Here is a 21,148-nt window from a genome sequence, read left to right as displayed (position 1 = left end):
GAAATTTTTCACGTTAATAAGAATTTCTCGATCTTAATGCACTATCAGTTCGTTAGACATACAGCCGAAACGTCTGTCTTCTAAGTTTGCTTGGGTCCGAAGCTCTAATGGCACGATTTAATTTAGTTGCAATAATCGTTCGTTTCCCATAATGTGATTGTTCACAGACTCTTGTGACAGTAGTGGTGCTAGAAACACAGAATAAGGCTCAATTAAGGTTCATTTTAAAGTTTTTACCTTTTAATGCTTCAGACATATTCGACTACCTAGTGAGAGTCATACGCCGCGTGATATTGCTGAGAATCAATTTGGAGTAGATTCCTACACATCAATAAACGGCGTAACCCTTTAGCTCCCAAGATCTCTTTAGAAATTCTCCTTACTGTCTACCATACAATTCATATGATGCTAGTTGAGTGAATTTAGTACTGGATCAACTACCAATCCTCTAGTTAATAATTCTCTTTATTCTCATCACTTGCCTGCTTGATATCGTATTGATATTGTAAGGAGAAATTCTGTCTTGATCACTAATAGCAGTCAAAAAGTTAAGGGGCATCAATTGATGCTGCATGCCTAAGACAACGAAAATATCAGCTATTTCGATGTTCAATAGGATACAAGACATTTTCATACTTAACGTTCAATAATTTGCCTTACTCTTACTTTTAACTATATTCCCAACTGTTCCTTAACCCTTTAACCCCTAAGAGAGACTGGCATCTAATTTCTCCTTACAAGATCACCCCTGAATCAAACATTAAGGTTATGAGAATAAGGGAAATGATCAACAACTAAAGAAGCTCTTGATTGTTCAACAAATTCTCCTTGTCAGCATGAAAGAATTGTAAAGAGAGCAGTATGGAGAATATGCATACTGATGTCAGGGTGTAAAGGGTTAAAGGAATTCGAATTTAAAGGATAAACGAATAAATAATAACCTGCAAACGAGCCTTTTCCGGTGTTGAGGAATTTGCGTGGTCAACCAAGCTGATGGTAACGAAACAACTTATGAAGAGCAATCGTTAAGGTAATCATATGATTCCTTGTGTAATTTGGAATAAAGAAGCCCTTGTAATTTTTTTGAGACTACAAATTGCACTTACCCTTCAAAATCACCCTAAAAAACTATTCCAAAGCTTTTTGCCTTTCCTCCAAAACACCGTAAAAGGCAGAGTGATTTTCGATTGAGTGTCGTAAAACTAAAACCAAAGTAATCACAAAAGCCAATCAGAAGGAAGAGAAATATCCTTAAGAGCCAATGAGAACTCAAAGTAAAAACAAACCAGATTGGTTGAGAGGATGGCGTGAGTTTTCTGGGCCAATCACAGAGCGAAGTAAAGCAAAACCAATACAATCCCAGATAACTTGCGACACTCAACTGAAAATTGTTCGAAGCATATACCATGAATACCAGCCCGCTTTCTTATAAGTTAATCATTAGATAAGTATCTATTTTATCTCCCTCTCGCTAATCACCGTCCTTTCGTTTCGAATTTCTCGAGAAGAGTATTGATGCGAGCTTCAACTCGTTCACAGTTCGCCTCAATTGTAGCTACGTTGGAGTTGAAACTGGCTTCCAGCTTGAAAAGAAAAGGAGAAAATGTATCAAAGGGGAAATAAACTCCAGAAATCGTCTTATCGTCATGTCCGCTATTAAAAAGATGTATGAATATTATGATAAAGGAACCTTCACATTCGCAAAGATTCAAAAAGGACGGCGCCACTTTTAATCTTGCTTAGCAGCCTTGCCTCATACTTGTGACATACCAAACTCTCTCTTCCCTTCTTCACATCTCTTGGCGATCGGTTTGAATAAGTGAGAGTTATAAAAAAAGGTTTTCTTGACTCAAAGCATATTTTTTTCCCGATAACCGGAGAAGCAGTTGTTAGTGAACCTCGCATTGTGATTGCCACCATTTGGGTGCGCGAGGCCAGGTTATCGAGTTCTTTTTAAAAATGGCGGCGTCCATAGCCGTAATTTCAAAACACTGTAGAAGAGATAGACAAAACAACTAGAAATAACAGACACTTACCTCACTAAGGAGTTTTGCCTGGCCGCGCATTTGACTGTTCAGAGCAGACTGGGACGAATCCAGCTCCAACAACGATTGACCAAACTGGCTTGCTGTGAAGCAAAGAGCAGAGAAGTTGAATTGATGAGGAATGTTGAAACTTGTGTAAAGTGATGTTTTTATCGCATATAGTTACCTTCAAAAGGGTGATAAAACGGCTCTAAACTTGTAACTCTTCTAAATAACAAGTTAGCCATGATTTTAGCATTCAAAACTGCTATGTTTTTTACAAAAAAATGGTGTAAGGGCCTTTTGTTGAGGGGGGAAGGGAGAGGGAAAATGGTGCAACTTTCAGGGGGGTGTAAGTGCAAACAAGCTACTCATATATGATTTGTTTTTCTTCTAGTTCTTGTTCGTACCTTGTTCATGAAGAGCTTTCAAGGATTGTAGTCTTGTTATCTATAAGTTTAAGAAAGCAAAACATGAAAAATGAGTGACAAATAAAAACGTAGTCAGGTTAAGATGAAGAACAGTGCCGTGCTGGGTAAATTGCAGTTTTGACTCCCTACAACTTCCGTTGAAATGTTGACCACGCGAGAAAGCCTGGTTACCTAAATAGCGGCACCTACCAGATCCGGGACAACGTCTACGAACGAATCCCACTTGTTCAAAAGATCATAAAGTTCGGTCACCTAAGAAACAGTACACCAGAAGTGAGAATATAGTTTGAATTAAGTTAGATGCTAATCATTCTTTGGGGTCAAAGGGTAAAAATAATTTTCTTTCACCTTGCTCTGCTTAGCTGAATTTTCAACTTCCTGCTTTTTCTCTGAAAGAGCATTGACATGATGCAATATTCCCTGTGAAGAAAAGGAAAAGGAAAGCTAAAGAAATTCCTAGAAAAACACAACTACCTTAAATAGAATAGAGCAGAAGAAAAGCAAAGATGATAAAGATCACGTTCAATTTGACAAGTTTGTAAACTTATCGAAGTCTCTGGCCAAAATCAACTTTAAATTTTGAGCACACTAAGAACAAAGAGATTTTCCTTGAGACGAAATGTGAAAGGTCATAGATTGAGTCATGCGTGGGACATCATGTGGTGCCTGGTGCCTGGTGCCTGGTGCCTGGTGCCTGGTGCCTGGTGCCTGGTGCCTGGTGCCTGGTGCCTGGTGCCTGGTGCCTGGTGCCTGGTGCCCTAAACTTCGCATCGATCAATCCGGCTTAGGCCTCTTCTCAAGACATTGCATTGTTTTTTTAGGCAAAGAAGCTTGCTCTCACAGTGTCTTTCCACCCAAGAGTAGAAAGAGGCACCAGAAACTGTCAGAGAACTCAAAAAACTGCTGGGGAAGGAAGGGGAGGGGACTGCAACGGATTAGCATGGGGGGGGGGGGGTGCCAGTGAGGTCAAAGAAGATCAAGTCAAAATCTTCTCACCTGTAATCGTGCATCAACGTGATCAATGTGATTTGCATCCAACAAAGCAACTTTAGCCTCAAGAGCTGATGCCACAGACTGTTAACAGAAACACTTTATTACTAACAACCAATCAATGAAGCAAGAAATCAATCAATCCACCATTCAATCAATCAATCAAGCCCTCAATCCCTCAGTCAATTAATGAATCCATTGATCAATCAATCAATCAATTACTCAATCCCCCAATCAATCAATTAAACCAACAATCATTCAACTAGTCTTCAATCAATCATACAGTCAACCTGTCAATCATTCATCAATTACTCAATCAAGTAACTAATCAACCAATCAACAACTTGGGCAATCGATCAATTAATCAATCACTCAGTCCATCCGTCATAGAGGGGATAAGTTTCTGAAGAAACTGTTGTGCTACATTGGAGGGAGGTATCTTGCCCCAATGAATCCAAAGCTTCAACATCCCCCTGGGCAACTCACAGGCATTTGACTGTTGTCCATTCCCAGGGGGGGGGGGGAATTTGAACCTTGCCTGGGTGGGGTGGGAAACATGAAGCAGAAATGTCACCTCTTTTTAGCAGAATAAACGGGCAATAAAAGTAACTACTCCAATTTGAGTCAATAATTACTAATCATAAACATACCATTCATTTCCATATTCAATCCAACACTTTTGAAACTGAAAAGGTTAGGTAACTTAAAGGGTTTTGCCATACATGATGCTCACCATTTTCAACACTGGATGGGAAAATTTTCTATTAAACTCACCAACAAATTTTTATCCTTAATTTCAAGATCAGCAGTAATGGAGGACTGCAAAGTAACAACAGAGTTATAACATAGGTGAGGATTTAATCAAGATAAAAATTATAAATTAAAAATAAAAATTATATCAATGTACACATATTTTGTAATAAATTGGTTAACTCACTTCACCTTGATTTCATACATTCACTTTTGCACACTTAAGTGTGCAATAATTCTTTCACAACATTAAGCATTCATTTTGATAGACTAACTCAGTGCCTAGGTTAGCACTAAATATCTGCTGATCAGGCCAATTGTAACAATGAAAGTTGACATGAGCAGGGTATTAAAGATTGTTGTTGTTCTTTATAACTATCAAAAGTTAACTCCCAGAAGTGGTCAACATGTAACTTCTCCCAAATATATTCATACATTATCCAACAAATTGGTAATGAGAACACTCAAACTTATCAGGTAGAAGTTGTTATCTTAATCTAACACCAAATTCTTATTACTAATTTACATGGAAATGTGTAGCAGCTGGAGGGGAGAATTAACAATCAAATCTCAGGAGTAAAGGGTTAAATGTTTTTTTTTTCCTCCAAAACTGCAGAACTTACCAAATGAGTTGGATCACTGCCCAGAACTGTCTCCAATTTCTGTACCCTTTGTTCTAACTCACTCATCTAGGGAAGAAATGACTCAATGTTTAAAATCCAAATTACAATAAGCTGACTACATGATATTGGGCATGTTTCAGTAAAAGGAATTAATTAAAAATCCGAGTCTATTTTTAGGTGTAATTATCAGTTGAACAATAGCATGAAAAAGATGTTTGTAAATCATTTTAAATCAACTTGAACCAGTTCTTTGCTTTTAACTTAATATGTTATAAAATCATTCACGTTATAAATAAGAACATTATTCATATTTCAATGATTCCTGTTTGCTTTTTTTTTTTTTTTTTTAACAATGCCATGGGAATCATGTATATCTGCATTTCACAAGAAACATCTCAATTGGAAAAAAATTTTAAAATTGAGCAAAGAAAATTGTCACCATAAACTGAAATGACACCTAGAGAATTGTTAAAAGCCTTAACTATTTAAACTCCAACATCAGTAGATATATTACTCATACTGTTATCTATACATTTCCTTGGGCACTGAAAAGGAGAATATGTTAATTATTAGGAGCTTCTTCATAAAAAGGTGATTTCCTCCATTCTCATGACCCCAGTATTTGATCCAGTGGTGATACTGTTCAGAGGAATTAGCTGCCAATCACTCTTAGGAGTTTTAAGGTTAGTTCAACTATGCTGTATGAAAAACTGGTACTACTACTGATACCTCACAGTGTTTAAAATTTCTAATATGACTATTGTGAGAAAGACAAAGTTTGCGTATCTTTACAATCAACTTTCCACCACAAAGCATTTAATAAAACCTTACAGAACAGCAAAGGCCAAGGACACAAGGGTGTCAAGCCCTTATAACAGCCCCTCAAAAATAACCCAACAAGCAAACAAAACTTACCTGTGAAAGTTGATTAAACTTTGCATGTTCTGGTTTGTAAAACAACTCATATGTGACACATCCATCATCACTCTGCTGATAGAAAAAGGGGAAAAATTGTCACAGTTATTAAAAAAAAGTACTGATAATTTACAGGGTTTTCCAAAAGTTTTTGAAGTGAATGGCTGCATTGGTCATGTGAACCACAATCCCAGATGCCGTGTTAAGTGTAAAAAGGCTTGACAGGGTTCTGGATGTTTGAATTTAATATGCAGATGCTCTAAAAATGCTTTTTTCAAGGTTTCTTTTCCACCAAACCTTAAAGAAAATAGAAATGGAATTTCATGGATTTATAGTACTGGTAAATGACGAGAACAAATTTGCTCAGCTGCTTAATTAAAGGAGATTTAATTTCAAGATTTGACTTTGATTTCTCCAAAACTGATGTACAAAGCTGAGAGTGGCCAGCCAACACAACAAGGTAGGAAACATTCTTTGCCAGCAGCTGGCTACTTTTAACTGATTGCAACATCAATTTCTGGCTAAAAAAAAAGTTAGTCAATTATGTCCCAGAATGTTGATCTCACAGAGTTTCAATTTTCCAATTTTTTCAGGGGAGCACGCCCAAACACTTTTGAGGGGTGTGTTGCAAAGCAACATACCTCACTGGCTGATTTCAGTATGACAAAGAAAGAATCCCAGATGTCCATCATAGACACTTTTATCATATTAAGCAATTCACATCATGCTTTGTGCCTCTTGAAAATACCCTATTTAATTTTTCAAACATGTCAACTTTGAGACAGCACTTCAAACTCAAATTCCCTTTTCAAATTGCCCTCTGATATAAAAAAAAAATTCAAAAAGAGAAAACAAAACAACAAACACCTTAGTTTGCTTGCCACTTGCTGCCTCAGCTGTTTTAAATGCTTCAAGTTGAGTCTGTAGGCGTCTAGATATAAACAGAAGAACAATAAATAATTGACCACAAGTGCTCAACAACACAGGATTGTAAGTCAAACATATCTAATTTCATCTTTGATCTGGAAATTTATTTTAGTGTCCATCTCACAGTCATAAGCTTCTTAGCTGTTGAGCTTTGGTTTGGCCATTGTGTTGTGTTCTTGGACAGGACATTTTTACTTTCAGAGTACCTCTCACCTCTGAGGGGAATATACACCTAAGTTGATGGTTAAACATATAATATGTCTGCATTGGATATTTTGTGAGTTTCATCATATTTTCCATGCCTCATGGGAACAATAAAAAGTATGAGCAATGCGCAAAATACCCACTCATAGTATATGTTAAATGACAGAATAAGGGATTTATCATTCTACAGAGACTATGATTTCATTTTCTAGTATTTTGGCTTATGGTTTTCAACCATGGCATATTTTACATGCTCTGATACCCTGACATAGTAAAATGGCCTAATAGTGGAATCACAAAAATGGGTAGTGGCAAATGGCAGAATGTGAAAAAATACAGTAGCACTGGGAGAGGGAGAGGGTAGGGGAGTAAAGCTGTGAAAGAATAGCATCCCTTCCAGGGGAAGTAGCAGTGCCCCTTGTTACTTCATGTTCTATAAACAGGGAGGAACTCCAGGGGAGTAAGGTGTTGGGCTTGAGACCCTAGCCTGCCATCTAGGGAAGTGTTATATGCAGGTGACTATGTTTTCCTCTAAGAACACTTGCATAAAGTTTTGCCTAACATTTATCGTGAAGTTTAACATATCAACTTGACTTACTGTGACAACCCAGCTTGAGGTGTTGAAGCCACAGTCAAAGCCTGTAACAAAAAGTAAAGAAAGCATTGGAGCTGAAAATTTTTTCCAAGTGAAGGAATTAGTCAGTTGGGTGAGAAAGAAGTTGGCACGCTGGTCCTTGTCAAGAGCCTGGATCATAACATATACCTGGCACAATTTAATTTAAAGGGTGTGGAATATTTTCCATGTACCTTAAGGATCAGAGGTGCTTATTTACTTATGGTGCCTCTAGGGAGAGCATTTATAAGGGACAGGGCAATTATTTCTTTTTCAAGAAACAGTAGGAAGTGTTAAACAAAGATTTGATGTTTATTTTAAAGGGAACAATAGCAGAATCTTTAAGGGTAACATATCTACACTGAATCTTCCAACATAATGTTAGGGAGTCTACTCTAGCTGTGCTATCACTAAAACAGAATTGGGGCACTTATCAATAAAACAAATTCCAGGGGGGGAGGGCACCTATTTGAGAGGGTCACTTATTGGAACAAGGACGATAAATCAAAATCATTACAGTATTTGTACACAACTTGAATTGGCCTTACTTTTGCTAATAAACCCTTTTTTATTGCTGGGCCTCCTGTGACCTAGCTGGATTTCAAGACATTGTTGTTTCCTTCTGACAAAATCAAAACATGCCTCTTCACACACCAGCCCACCAACTTTAAATCTCTCAGTTTGCCAGCTTTTATTCCGTTTTTTGAAGTTATTTGCTTTATGAATTTTTGATTCAGTGAACACTGATATGTCTGTTGTGAGTTTTTGTACACACCACTGTCAAAAGATCCTTGACCCAAAATTTTATTATAGTTTATTATACTTCAGCAAAAGACAAAGACCAACATACCTCCTTCCCAAGGACATTCACCAAATGTAAATCTTCAAGCTAAAACAGATCAATGGCAAATGATAAGTTTATGCATAAATGCATGGAACAGACTTCTAGTAAGATGCTTTACCCTTTACACTCTAACATCACCATGCATATTCTCCATACTGTTCTCTATACATTTTCTAAGGAGCTGACAAGGAGAATTTGTTTAACAATCTACAGCTTCTTAAATTGTTGATCATTTCTTTTATTCTCATGACCTTCATGTTTCATTTAGGGGTGATATTCTCAGGAGAAATTAAATACTAATCACTCTAAGGGATCAATCAGTTACCAATAACTTGTCCTCAGTATCAAAATTTCTACAGCTGAAAATCATCCTTTCACTAAATTTAGTTTTCATCTCTGTGCAGTCTGACCATATATAGCACTGAACACATTTCCTTTATAAAGGAACTTATGATTCAACTTTTTTTGTGGTTAAATTTTTCAAACCAATTTGATTTTAATCTTCATTGCCTTTTTTTCATTGTCATAATTCCTGAAAAAAAATTAAAGGAAAGACCACACTAGTCTCAAAAACTGTTTGCAAAGAAAATGAATTGAGCCACAAAACTAACATCCCACAGGAAACTCTGACTATTGCTTCAGGGTATCATGGAAGTGAGAGTGAGAAATTTGTTGTTTTATTTGAAGCATAAGCAATTTTTTTTCAAAACATATTTTTTTCACAGTTTTATGAAAGCCTGAAACAAATATTGAGAACATATAAAAATTATCCCACCTGTTTTTGAAGGGTTTGCACCTAACATGGTAAAAGATCAATATAAGGAATTAAAATTAACAACCCAGAGTTGTAATAACACTTTATTTTTCTGCATGTTCCTAAAAAATGTAACATCTATGGTAAAACTCTTACTATTTATTTTAAAGCATATTTCTCAATCCTTTACACTCTAACATCAGTATGCATATTCTCTATACTGTTCTCTGTACAATTCTTTCATGCTGACAAGGAGAATTTGTTTAACAATCAAGAGCTTATTTGGTTGGTGATCATTTCCTTCATTCTCATGAACTTAATGTTTGATTCAGGGGTGATAACATAAGGAGAAATTAGATGCTAATCACTCATAGGGGGTAAAGGGTCAGTCAATTAAACATGGCTACAGCAACAGTTTCATCCCAAAATTACATAAAATTGTTTATGATGGTGAATGAAACAGCCTCTAGTCCTTTCACAGCCAAGATCTAACCACCAATACTCCTCACTGTTTTTCATGCATTTTTCATAATTTTAGCTCAGATAATTTTGATTTTATGAAAAAAATTTCCTAGTTGATAATTTTACTTCTATTGATGCCATAAGGATAAAAACCCCTTAGGTCACTACCACAAGTGAAAGGGTTTAAGCCAAAATGCTTACCTCTTGTGCCAGAACAACTGGTGAAAGTTTGTTCTCCTCTTTTTCATCCTGAACAGTGCCCTAAAACAATCAAAGAAGTAAGTGGTTTAGTGCATTATGATCAAGTATAAATCTTGGAACTAAAGGTAGAGTTCCTACTCCACTGATTAAGTACCCACCCCTTGGCCAACATATCAAACAAGGGCTCCCCTCAAATGGGCACCTCCCTCCTCTTCCACCTCTTTAACCCTTTACACTCTAACATCAGTATAGGTATTCTCCACACTGTTCTTTATACATTTCCTAAGGTGCTGACAAGGTGAATTTGTGTAACAATCAACAGCTTTTTTGGCTGCTGATTATGTTCTTTATTCTCATGCTGTTACTGCATGATTCAGGGGTGGTATTGTAAGGAGAAATTAGATGCTAGTCACTCTTAGGGGCTAAAGGGTTAATATTGGTGATACTAGGAAAACCTGTGTCTATTGATACTTCAATTACTACTCTTTAAGCTCAGCACAAGTTAAGGTTAAGTTTCTTAATAAGTGCCCTCATTGAGAAAGCACACTCATTCCAGTAAGCACCCCTCCTTTAAGCAAAAATTTTAAGTAAGACAGGGAGGTGAAATTGCTAGGGGTAACCTTGCAATGGACTGGCATCTCAGCTGGGGGGGGGGGGAGGAGGAGGGAGGGGGTAGTGATACTCCCAGTGGCTTCACACTACAGACACCATGATAACCTTTGGCTGAATGGGTTCAAATCACTTTGTACAAACCTTATCTACCTATGTTACATCTGCTCTCCTTGAATCAGCATCAAAGTTAGTTGACACATCATGTTTGAAGAGTTATTTTTATGTGTAGAATAACATTCCTGTCATTCCTGTTTCTACCACACTTTTTAAATCATAAACAAGACCCTCCTTCCCCCCATTCAATGTTGCCTGTACATAGCTTAAAGTTTATGGAAACACAATATGATATTGTGTTTGGGGAAGGGGGCAAATAGGTTGACTTAACCCTTTAACTCCCAAGATCTGAATGTTGATTCTTCCTTCTAGCTGCTACACATTTCTTTGTAAATTAGTTATAAGAATATAATGTTAGATCGGGATAACTTCTACCTGATACATTTGAGTATTCTCATTACCTGTTTGCTGGATAATGTATGGATATTGTAAGGAGAAGTTTCATGTTAATCACTTCTGGGAGTTAAAGGGTTAACATGCACAAAAGAGAAAATTGAACACTAATTAAAAACAAATGTGTCAACAATTTTGTTGCTGAGTGAAGTTGGAGAGAGACACCACAAGAACTAAATGTTTTGTACCAGTTCACAATACATTACTAGGACTCAAGCCATGATCTGTGGTTGAAAAAGGCCCAGTTTCAAATCAGCCATAGATCTCTCAGCCATAAACGCAAGCTCACCTTAATTTGCTCCAGTTCTTCTGCCAGCTCTCGGATCTCATGCTGAAGGCGGTTAAATTTATTCTGAGGTGTCTCTTTAGCTGCTCCTTCTCCTAGCATTTCATATTCAGTTTTTGTAACATAGCCTTTCATCTGTTCAGGACCACACCTTCCTGAAAAATCTGGAAAAAAAGCAAAAAAAAAAAAATTACAAATTAAAGTTTTTGTTCCAAATATATTCAAATGATGTATAATCTTCCATGTTTAATCTGCTCTGCACATATTATGTATCATGTTTGTGTATCATTGTTGACTCTAATGATGACTTCTGCTAAGGTTGTTAAAATCAACAGTGGTTTAGCGTGGTCTCTACTCTTATTGACAACTACATTTGTCATCACAATGGTCAAAATGTTGTGAGCTCATGCAGTGCATGAACATTGCATGACACATTCATACAAGCAATGTTGTCTGTACTCCTGTCGAAAACAGCAAATTGGCCAATCATAATGTGATATTACTGTAAAATATCAGTCATAAATCCAGACAACACTCCTTTTTTTCAATTAGACTACAATATCAAATGTTACTCCTGGATACAAACCATTTACCATTATCTAATATAAAAATTAAGCTTCACGTCAATTTATTAGCATTTAATTCAAAATACGCTGGGTTCCTAAGAGGGCTAAATAATATTTAGGTCAATGATAACATTATTTAACCATTTCCACTCTCACATCAGTCTGCATATCTCCATACTGTTTTCTATACATTCCTTAGGTGCTGACAAGGAGAATTTGTCTAACAATCTAGAGTTTCCTGTGTTTGTGATATTTCCTTTACACATATGACCTTCAGAGGGTGATATCATAAAGAGAAATAATAAATTATTAGATGCTAGTCACTCTTACAATTCAAAAGGTTAACTCTTTAACCCCAAAGAGTGATTAGTAACCATTTCCTCCCATCAATTTCACCCCAAAAACAAACATTGAGGTCATGAGAATGAAGGAAATGATCACCAACTCAAGAAGCTCTTGATTGTTAAACAAATTCTCCTTGTCAGTACCATAGGAAATGTATGGAGAACAGTGTGGAGAAAATATATACTGATGTTAGGGTGCAAAGGATCAAGAAAATGTGGATCCTCTTTTATGACCGTTGTTGCAGGAAGCATGTTAAAAACTTTTTTTTATGTTAATAATATGGTTGTTATTTGAGACTTGTAAGTACTGTGGCCTCAAGAGAACAGTGAGTTTTCCACAACAATGCATACTTAGTCAGTAATCGAAATTGCAAAGGCCATTATAGTTTGAAAATATTGTTTCGTTCTTATCATTTTCTGTACAGTCTGTACAGCCCATTAATCAATTGTTCAAACACACCTAATTTGATTTGTTTAATTAAGTTCTGGAGTCAAGTTAAAACTATCACTTACCAGTATTCCCTGGGTCTAAATATTTTCCACTAAATTTCTCAAATGCTTCTTTAGCATCAATTTTTAACAAATGAATACTTTCATCTCCATTCTGCATCTAAATAATTATATAAAACAATAAGAGGGGAAGTAAAAATTAAGGACTGCTGAGTGCACTTACAGTCCAACCTGTATCAAAAGGCACCTTAACCCTTTAACTCCCAAAAGTGATTCAGCTGGAACTTCTCCCTAAAATATCCACCCACTATCCAGCAAACAGGTAATGAGAGTACTCAAATGTTTCAGGTAGAAGTTGTTATCTGGATCTTACACCAAATTCTTACAACTAATTTACAAGGAAATGTGTAGAAACTAGAGGGGAGAATTAACAATCAGATCTTAGGAGTTAAAGGGTTAATAAGCGGTCACCCTGTACTAAGCAATTGGTTTTCAAAGTCTTGCAATGCTTCCCCATAATTACTTTAACTTTCACCTCCATTTAGTAGTCACCTCTGTTAAACGGTTGGGGTTCCCCTTTGCTGAGTTCCAATAGCCTGTCTGTATTGTCCTTCACTGTATCAAATGGTGACTTAAAGTGGGACTACCCAATCAACTAAAACTAAGGATAATCTTTCAAGCAAAATTTAATCCATATTCATCTCTCCAAATAAATGTTAATACTATTTTTAAGCAAGTTTTTGTACATTATGTGGTCAATTATGGCATAAATTGACGTTCCTGTCATTTTGTTTTAATACCCCTAGACTGTGGAACCTGTATTAAAGGATCAACCAGTAGGTGACTGCCTATACAGTTTTGAATGTTGGAAAAATTAGTCTTCAAACAACTTTTCCTCGTTTTTTTTTCCCCTTCCAGATTTGAAGTGACTTTTTTTCTTTCCTAAAATAACGGCGCATTGAAAGGGTAGATCCAAAATATACAAAAAACTGATGGAAATTATTCTAGAATGAATTTAAGTTGAAAGAGGGACTTTAGATTAATTGCAATATTTTACGATGTTCAAGCTTAGGTACATGTAATGAACATCAAGAACTGCAGAGAACTGATAAATCATTTTCAATTCCCCTTCAGTCATAAAAATTTTGTATAGCAAAGTATTTTACCGAAGGGTCACCCTCCTGGTTAGTTTTCTCCATAACATCGGGAGTTTCGTAGACATCTGGCTGATTGTCCTAAAAGAAGGGTAAAACAGGGAGAAAATGTAACCAAAATCTAACGGATGAGTGCAAATTTACGTTGGAAAGAAAAAAAAGGTAAAATAACAGAGCAGTTAGGTTAAGAGGGATACTTACAATGCCAGGTAGTTCAGAATATCTGCTTCGAGCAGCCATGTTTGTAATTCTCGCTCAATACTTTGTAGCCTCTCCTTTCTATCGGTCGCTGAGCAATGTTACGTTGGGGAGCCTGCGTCATGTGTTAGGCTCTTAGGTGGCAAAGGGTAAAGGGTACATACGTGACGCGCGTGAAACAGGATGAGAATTCCTTCTTTGCTATCCTCGGCAAAGAGAAGCGAAAGAGGGATTAGAAAAAAAAAAGGCATGGCAAGTGGAACGGTGTCTGTGGTTGTAAGGTAACGGCTTCGAATTTCATTTTACTTCGTCCTTCCGCTTATTTTGCGAACATCATTTTTCGCGACCCCCCTTGTTCATGCGCGGATTAGAGATGTAAGCGCTTTACCCACTTAACCCATTAACTCCCATGAGTGACCAAGAGAGAATTTCTCCTTACAATATCAATACAATATCAACCCGAGATAAGTGATGAGAATAAAGAAAAATATCAATTTGGGGATAATTAGTAGATCCAATACTAAATTCTTTGAACTACCATTATACGAATTGTATGGCTAACAGTAAGGAGAATTACAAATTTGATCTGATAGTAAAAGGGTTAACCGAAGCTAGGAAATTTTTTCCGGAGTTTTCAGCTACGCAACGACAATTTTTGTGCTTCTGAGGAAAAAAGATTTTTGTAGTTCGGGCCTCAATGTTTGGCTGAGAAAAATTTATGCGATATTACGTTCCAGCAGAAGAACAATACTCAGAAAAAAAACCAGATATTTGATTTCTTGGTCATTCATAGCACATACATTATACTTTTCATTAATATTTCCCTAGAAATCCTTTTTAATCTTGGATGCATGTACTCATTGCCTATAAGAGGACATACATCAAGCTTTCCCATTTCCGAACGAGGTTTTATTTTCTTGGCTATTTTTTTCTGTGAGCAATTTTGAAAAAACATAAGGTGAGATTGATTCAACATAAGTGAGAAAAGAAAAGTGTATGTTTTCCGGAAGTTACGATAGCTCCGGCCGGAGGCTGATTCGGAGAGTCTTCGACACGCCTTCGAACAACTCAGAGACTTCTCGTAATTCTTCGCTAGTCGTCATATGGACTTTTTAAATTGCACTCATCAATATTTTTTGTCATTGACTCAAAAAGAGTTGGAAGGAACGTTGGCAGGTGCATCAATGAATATAGTAGTCTCCATATGATAATGGACACCATATTCGAGAAAAGTGTACGTGTCAAGAAAGAAGAAAGCAGAATTCCGAAGAAATGAAGTGAGAGCAATTTTTCATAATTACGTCATGCTTACCACTTCCCGGTTAGAAAGTTTCCCGGATGCCAACTACGATCATGATTGGTGGAAAACCGTGCATTAATCTGTAGAGGGAAGACAGCTCCCATCGATAGAAAGGCGTCCATCTGCTTGTAGAAGGTTTCGAGTGTGCTTGTTATAGTTATTATTGTTACCGTGAATTGGACGCCATGTCGAGCCCTGCCGATTTAGTTGCGAAGGCCAAGCTGGCTGAACAAGCTGAGCGTTATGATGATATGGTTACATATATGACAAAATTAGTGGAATCAACTAAGGAGGTCCTTTCTGACGAACAGAGAAATCTACTTTCAGTGGCTTACAAGAACGTGGTAGGAGCAAGAAGGTCTGCCTGGCGAATTATTTCGAACTTAGAGGATAAGGCAGAGGGTGACGAAGTTAAAAAGGGAATTGCGAAGAGTTATAAGCAGACCGTGGAAGGTGAACTGAAGGAAAAGTGCAACGAAGTCCTTAAATTGATCAAAAATCTACTGGCTGTGGTGGAAGATGCTACGAACCAAGAAGAAGCTAAAGTTTTCTACTACAAGATGCAAGGAGATTACTATCGCTACCTTGTGGAGATCGAGGATAATGATTCAGATGATAGGAAGACGCTGAGCGAAGAATCTAAAAAAGCTTATGAACAAGCTAATGAGGAGAGTAAAAAATCTTTGTCAGAAACGAACCCCATCCGCCTTGGATTGGCGCTGAATTTCTCTGTGTTCTACTACGAGATCGAAAACAACTCCTCAAAGGCATGCGAGCTGGCAAAAACGGCCTTCGACGATGCGATAGCTAAACTGGACGACGCAAAAGAAGATTCTTACAAAGACAGCACCCTGATAATGCAACTTCTCCGCGATAATCTAACTCTGTGGCAGTCAGAAGAAGATGGTGAGCAACAGGGAGACGATTGATAAAGGAGTTTGGAAGCGTTTGTGTACTTTAGACTACAAACTCAGCGCTGAGAATGACTGAGTGGTTTTCATTGGAAAGAATATTCACTTACTAATTAAGAGTCGATAGAAGCGGTGACGGAAACCAATACTTTTGCTTACTGATTCTTTCCTGACCAGTTCCTTCACTCATGTTTAGATGTCATTGATTTGGTGTAGCGCAAGATAGACCTCTGGAAGTTTTCAAAGATTTTACATAATTAACGGTGAATGCCATCTCAGCTAATATTAAGACAGAAATATGTGAATTATACGTCAAGAAAGCAACGTTCTTATGGTGTATAGTGTAATCTTGTTTGCATATAACATTATAAAAAAATTGTAAAGTTAATTCAAAGTCAATTACGATGCAATTCTTTAATGTGCTACACTTTGTTGTTTGTCTAAGTCCTAGATCTCCGATGCTGCTCACATTAGGCATACTTACTAAAGAATGGAATACATTATAGATTAATTAAAGTGTGACTCTGAAAAGTTTCGTGGTATGTCACTAGGAAGCGCTATTTAATGGTAATATATAATTAAGGTGAAATATCGTGCTTGTTTATATTGACGTTTAATTCTGAGCACTTAGTTGATAGTATAACATAAGCACTTTACTGTTGGATAATTTTTCGTGTACTCAGGGTGAATGAATATTTTTTCCGGTAGTTTTTTTCTCTACTTTATTTCTGTGAAACTGTTGACCACTATGGCAAGGTGACTTGCCAGCATGAACAGTGAAGTTGTTGTAAGTGGATTTTGTTTAATGGAGGGAATTTTTTTGCTCTCTTCTCCTGAGAGACTCATGGCTTAAATCTGCTAGGTTTTTTTTTTTCATATGGTAGTGATCAACATAGTGGTAGTGATGAGGACAGAGTTAACTGTACTACCAACCAAGCTTTTCTTCTCCACTTTTGATATGATTTATCAGGTAGTGATTCAGAGCAGGGTCATCCAGTTTTTTTGGCCACTGAAAATCAGAGTTGATTTTTTTACTGATCTGTAATTTCTGAAAATGTGACTGCTATAATCAATGTTAGTTTGGCTGTGAATTAAATAAGAATAACCACTCTGATCCTTTTTTTTTTTAATTGAATATTACCTAATTGTGAGAAAATTGCCAAATAATTAATTATGTAATTTAGGTAGCATTATTAGGAATTATATTATACAATGTGTGATCAAATGGCATTTGAGCAGCTTCCTTTTTTCCAGTTTATCTGACCTCAATCACTTTCTTTCCCATGTTGCAAGTATAGAAACATGACTAAGAGTAGGGTCATATATATTTTGCTTGAAAATTCGAGCATTATGCTTCCAAGTGTTGTCCCTGAAAGCATGCACTATGCTCATGATTATGACTAACTGAACTGAACCCTTTCACTCCCAAGATCTCATCAGTAATTCTCCATACTGTCTGCTGTACAACTCTTATGATGTTGATTCGGGGAATTTGGCATAGGATCAATTAATAATCTCCTAATTGATATTTCTTTTTACTCCCATTACTTGTCTACTTGAAATTGTAATGAAATGCTAAGGAGAAATTCCATCTTGGTCACTCAAAGGAGTTACAGGGTCAACACTGTAACCCTTTGACCCCTTAGAGTGACTAGTAACTAATATCTCCTTACACTATCACCCCAGAAGCATACATAAAGGTCATGAAAATAAAGAGGCTGTTGATTGTTTAACCAATTCTCCTTATCAGCACCTTAAGAAATTTATTGAGTCAGTTTGGAGAATATGCATACTGATGCAAGGGTTAAGAGCCATTCAAACCTCCCCTCTCCCTCCCCGCTGTTGACAAGTTAAACTAGCATTGGACGAAACGCTCTCTGCACTTCAAGGAAAACATTATATGAAACCAAATTCTCAGGCCACACATATTTACCCCTTGTTATCTCTTGCTGAGTACATGAGGTGTTAACCAGGCCTTTAATTGAAGTAACCTGGGCAAGAAAATTACAGGAAAGTACAAGAAATGGCATTTGAGACCAATATGCTGAAAATGAATCCAAAAACTCCATTGTAAAAGTACTTGAAAGGCAGTCTAACTCATTTATACTCAATAACTTTAGTCATTATTCTGGCATCATGCTTGATGCTCTGACCAACATTATACCTAAAATTATGCCAGAATAACTTATCTGAGCCTAACAATGAAAATAGAGAATGATGCATGCTGACTTTGATACCCTTGAGTTATATTTATGTGCTGTGCAGATCAATTTGAAGCTTCAACATTCCCTCCCCCCCCCCATGGGCATTTGACCGTTGTCAGGGGTTGGGAATTTTAAAACCACGTTTGAATAGGGTGGTGAATTTGGATGACTGCAATACAGGCATTTTAACTTAAGATATGTTGGAGTTCAAAGGTAAAAAGTAAATTTTTATAAGAAAATGGCCTAGAAGAAATTTTTTTGTTTCAAGAATGATGCTTAAAAGCAAAAAGACCAACAGCAGCCCCAAATTTGACTTTGCTCAATGGTACAACATTCATTAGCTACACTTAGAATCATTCAAATAATATGAGGTATTTGAATGCAATTTTGGCCTGGAAAGGGGACAGGAATTTTAACGAACCAGTCTTCAAAAGTTTCAATGCCAAGGGGGGGATGTTGAAGCTTTAAATTGATTGATGTATAAGCTTCAATTTGGTAGGAGTGCAAGGGTGTAGCTAGGGGGGAGGGGGGGGGGGTCCTGGGGTACATGTGACTTATCCTTTCTGAACCTTTTTCTAAGCAAACAACCTACAATATCTAGGTGGCAAAAACTGGTGAGTGCCCTCTGTCTGATACAGATATTTTATTTAGGGAAATAAAACCCGGATTTGCTTGAATTTGCTTCGTAAACTTCTTCAAATATATTGAGGACATGTCATGCGAGGACAACACGCGAGACTGTTTGAAAAGTCACGCGATCGTCACACGTGTGTGACGCGCGAGTGTGACTTGTCACAGCGAAACTACTAGCTATAAACTCATAGGACGAAGAGCGGGTTTCGGGAAAGCGAGGGCAGATTTTTTCTTAATTTGCTGCGCGTTTTGATCATTTGTCGATAAATTTTCCGTATCTGCTGTAGATAGTATGCGATTCTTGTATATTTTCACAGGTATCGTCCAACACCCATTTCTATGCATTCCCGGTTAAAAAACCTCCCGGATGTTACTGGCGATGTTGATTGGCAGAAATCACGCAAAACTTCAGCTGAGACACGTGACCAAGGAAGAGAAAGAAGGCAGCTCCCTGCAATTTTACAGCGTCAATTGAAATTTGTTTGAGAGGTTTCGTTCTGGGTGGGTTGTAGCATTTTAAATTGTGAAGTCAAGATGAATCTGATAGAAGAAAATATTTACCGGGCAAAAATAGCAGAGCAAGCTGAGCGTTATGAAGACATGGTAACGGCCATGAAAAAAGTAGTGGAAGAAATGGGAGATAAGGCGCTAAATCATGAGGAGAGAAATCTGCTGTCGGTTGCTTATAAGAACGTGGTCGGTGCACGGCGATCTGCGTGGCGAATTATTTCAAGCATAGAGCAGAAATCAGACAAGGATAAACCGGAAAACGAGGGAAAATACCAATTCGCCGAAGAGTACCGTCAGAAGATTGAAGGTGAATTGAAAGAAATGTGTAATGAAGTTCTAGAGTTGATCGATCGTTACCTCCTTCCCAAAGAAGAAGAAGGAACTAGTACGGCGCAGTTAGAGGCGAATGTGTTTTACCTGAAGATGAAGGGCGATTACTATCGCTACCTGGTTGAGATTGAAAAAGATGAGGAGAGGGAAGCAGTTGGGGGAAAATCGAACGACGCTTACAAGTTGGCTCAGGAGAAGGCTAAAGCGGGCTTGAGTCCCACTCATCCCATACGGCTTGGTTTGGCGCTGAATTACTCGGTGTTCTACTACGAAATCCAAAACGACCCTGAGGAAGCCTGTAAGTTGGCAAAATCTGCGTTCGATGAAGCGATAGGAGAACTAGACAGTGTAGCAGAAGATACTTACAAGGACAGCACGTTGATAATGCAACTCCTTCGTGACAATTTAACACTGTGGCAGTCGGAACAGGATGATAGAGACGGAGAATGAAATCGTTACAATTTGTCAGTGCAAGTCCGCTCTTTATGCCTGGAACCAAACGACTGGGTGATTATCTGTGTATACTGGACAGGAGATAATGATACAGACATATTCTTTCAAATTCTAGTCAAACGGATTTTGGACGATTTAGAAATAGTATAGGTTGTTACGTATTTACCTTTCCCTCTGTACATTGTTGGTTGAATTTCAGTTATACTTCACAAGCAGTTGAACTATGCGATGCTAAACAAGTATTTGTATTTAAATAGCTAGGCGATTCGAAACCGTCCAGAGAAATTGAAGTGTGTTTATCTGTTCCTAACGAGGGATGATACGATGTTGTGTATGGAAGTGAATTAAAGTTTGTTTACTGCGTCAACTGACTTTAGTTTTCTATTTCAGTTCAAGCTAGTGCACAAAGGAATAGATCTATCGGGAATGACCTTTGAAATCACTTTTGTGTAAACATACCACGACAATATTCCTGAACTCTGATGAAGATTGCGAAATTGTTGGCCGCAAAACTGGGTCTCAGTGTGTTGGTTTTCAATTCGTTTGCAAAGCTTCAGACATTTGGCGACTTGACATGCTTTTATATTTCCCCTTGTCGCCGTTGATGTTTAAATTTTTTACTTTAAACTAATACAGCAACACGAGTATGTAATTCCCAGCTGGGTGACTCTTTTCTAGCCAACGTTCGGAATCGCCGATCTTGGGTTTCATGGAAGGATATCACAGGGTAATCGAGACGAATACAAATTTACGACCATTTTTCACAGGAAAGTAATTGAAGATAGAAGGCGATGGCGAATCTAAACTTCTCTTCAAACCACTTGCAAGAGAAGTCCTTATTTATCGAAAATTATTCCAGTTTTGATGAAATGATCAAAGTCGTACGATTTGAATTTGCAAACTAGCCTATGTTGTAAAGAACCCTTTTTCAATATTACTAAAAATGATTATA

General features: G+C 37.3%; 2 protein-coding genes and 1 pseudogene across 4 annotated transcripts; 2 read left to right on the top strand and 1 right to left on the bottom strand.

Moving 5' to 3' along the window:
• Positions 1 to 218: 218 nt before the first annotated feature.
• Positions 219 to 14,056, bottom strand: LOC113675967 (dynactin subunit 2). Of its 2 annotated transcripts, none has more exons than XM_089183485.1 (18): positions 13,859 to 14,056; positions 13,670 to 13,738; positions 12,567 to 12,663; positions 11,147 to 11,307; positions 9,739 to 9,798; positions 9,097 to 9,117; positions 8,328 to 8,366; positions 7,463 to 7,503; positions 6,601 to 6,664; positions 5,734 to 5,808; positions 4,819 to 4,884; positions 4,220 to 4,264; positions 3,452 to 3,529; positions 2,804 to 2,875; positions 2,645 to 2,707; positions 2,435 to 2,474; positions 2,037 to 2,128; positions 219 to 1,583 (listed from the first exon to the last, which is right to left on the bottom strand). In XM_089183485.1, exons 1-18 carry the CDS (start codon positions 13,895 to 13,897, stop codon positions 1,476 to 1,478), a joined length of 1,230 nt encoding a protein of 409 aa, XP_089039611.1. In that variant the 5' UTR covers positions 13,898 to 14,056; the 3' UTR covers positions 219 to 1,475. The 2 variants fall into 2 exon arrangements, with proteins under 2 accessions (XP_089039611.1, XP_089039612.1); XM_089183486.1 differs by having other exon boundaries at positions 5,734 to 5,805.
• LOC113675973 (14-3-3 protein beta/alpha-B pseudogene) lies at positions 14,026 to 17,291 on the top strand (annotated as a pseudogene). Its single transcript, XR_016180032.1, has one exon. The product of XR_016180032.1 is annotated as a 14-3-3 protein beta/alpha-B pseudogene (transcript).
• LOC113675972 (14-3-3 protein beta/alpha-A) lies at positions 14,048 to 20,563 on the top strand. The gene is made up of 2 exons (XM_089183489.1): positions 14,048 to 14,136; positions 19,221 to 20,563. The coding sequence occupies exon 2, from the start codon at positions 19,438 to 19,440 to the stop codon at positions 20,191 to 20,193; it is 756 nt and encodes a 251-aa protein (XP_089039615.1). The 5' UTR covers positions 14,048 to 14,136; positions 19,221 to 19,437; the 3' UTR covers positions 20,194 to 20,563.
• Positions 20,564 to 21,148: the final 585 nt, after the last annotated feature.

Source organism: Pocillopora damicornis, chromosome 9 (genome assembly GCF_964200805.1).
Source record: "Pocillopora damicornis chromosome 9, jaPocDami1.2, whole genome shotgun sequence".
Lineage (NCBI taxonomy): Eukaryota > Metazoa > Cnidaria > Anthozoa > Scleractinia > Pocilloporidae > Pocillopora > Pocillopora damicornis.
This window is presented reverse-complemented; position numbering and strand designations above follow the sequence as displayed.

What these genes read in the sequence shown, in the direction of transcription:
- LOC113675967 (XM_089183485.1), bottom strand. Translation starts at nt 13,897, where the DNA reads ATGGCTGCTCGAAGCAGATATTCTGAACTACCTGGCATT. An exon ending in AGTTTAATCAACTTTCACAG is followed by an intron (nt 4,885 to 5,733) that starts GTAAGTTTTGTT and finishes TTTCTTCCCTAG; the next exon opens with ATGAGTGAGTTAGAACAAAG. An exon ending in AGGCAAAACTCCTTAGTGAG is followed by an intron (nt 1,584 to 2,036) that starts GTAAGTGTCTGT and finishes TTTCTTTTCAAG; the next exon opens with CTGGAAGCCAGTTTCAACTC.
- LOC113675972 (XM_089183489.1), top strand. Translation starts at nt 19,438, where the DNA reads ATGAATCTGATAGAAGAAAATATTTACCGGGCAAAAATAGCAGAGCAA.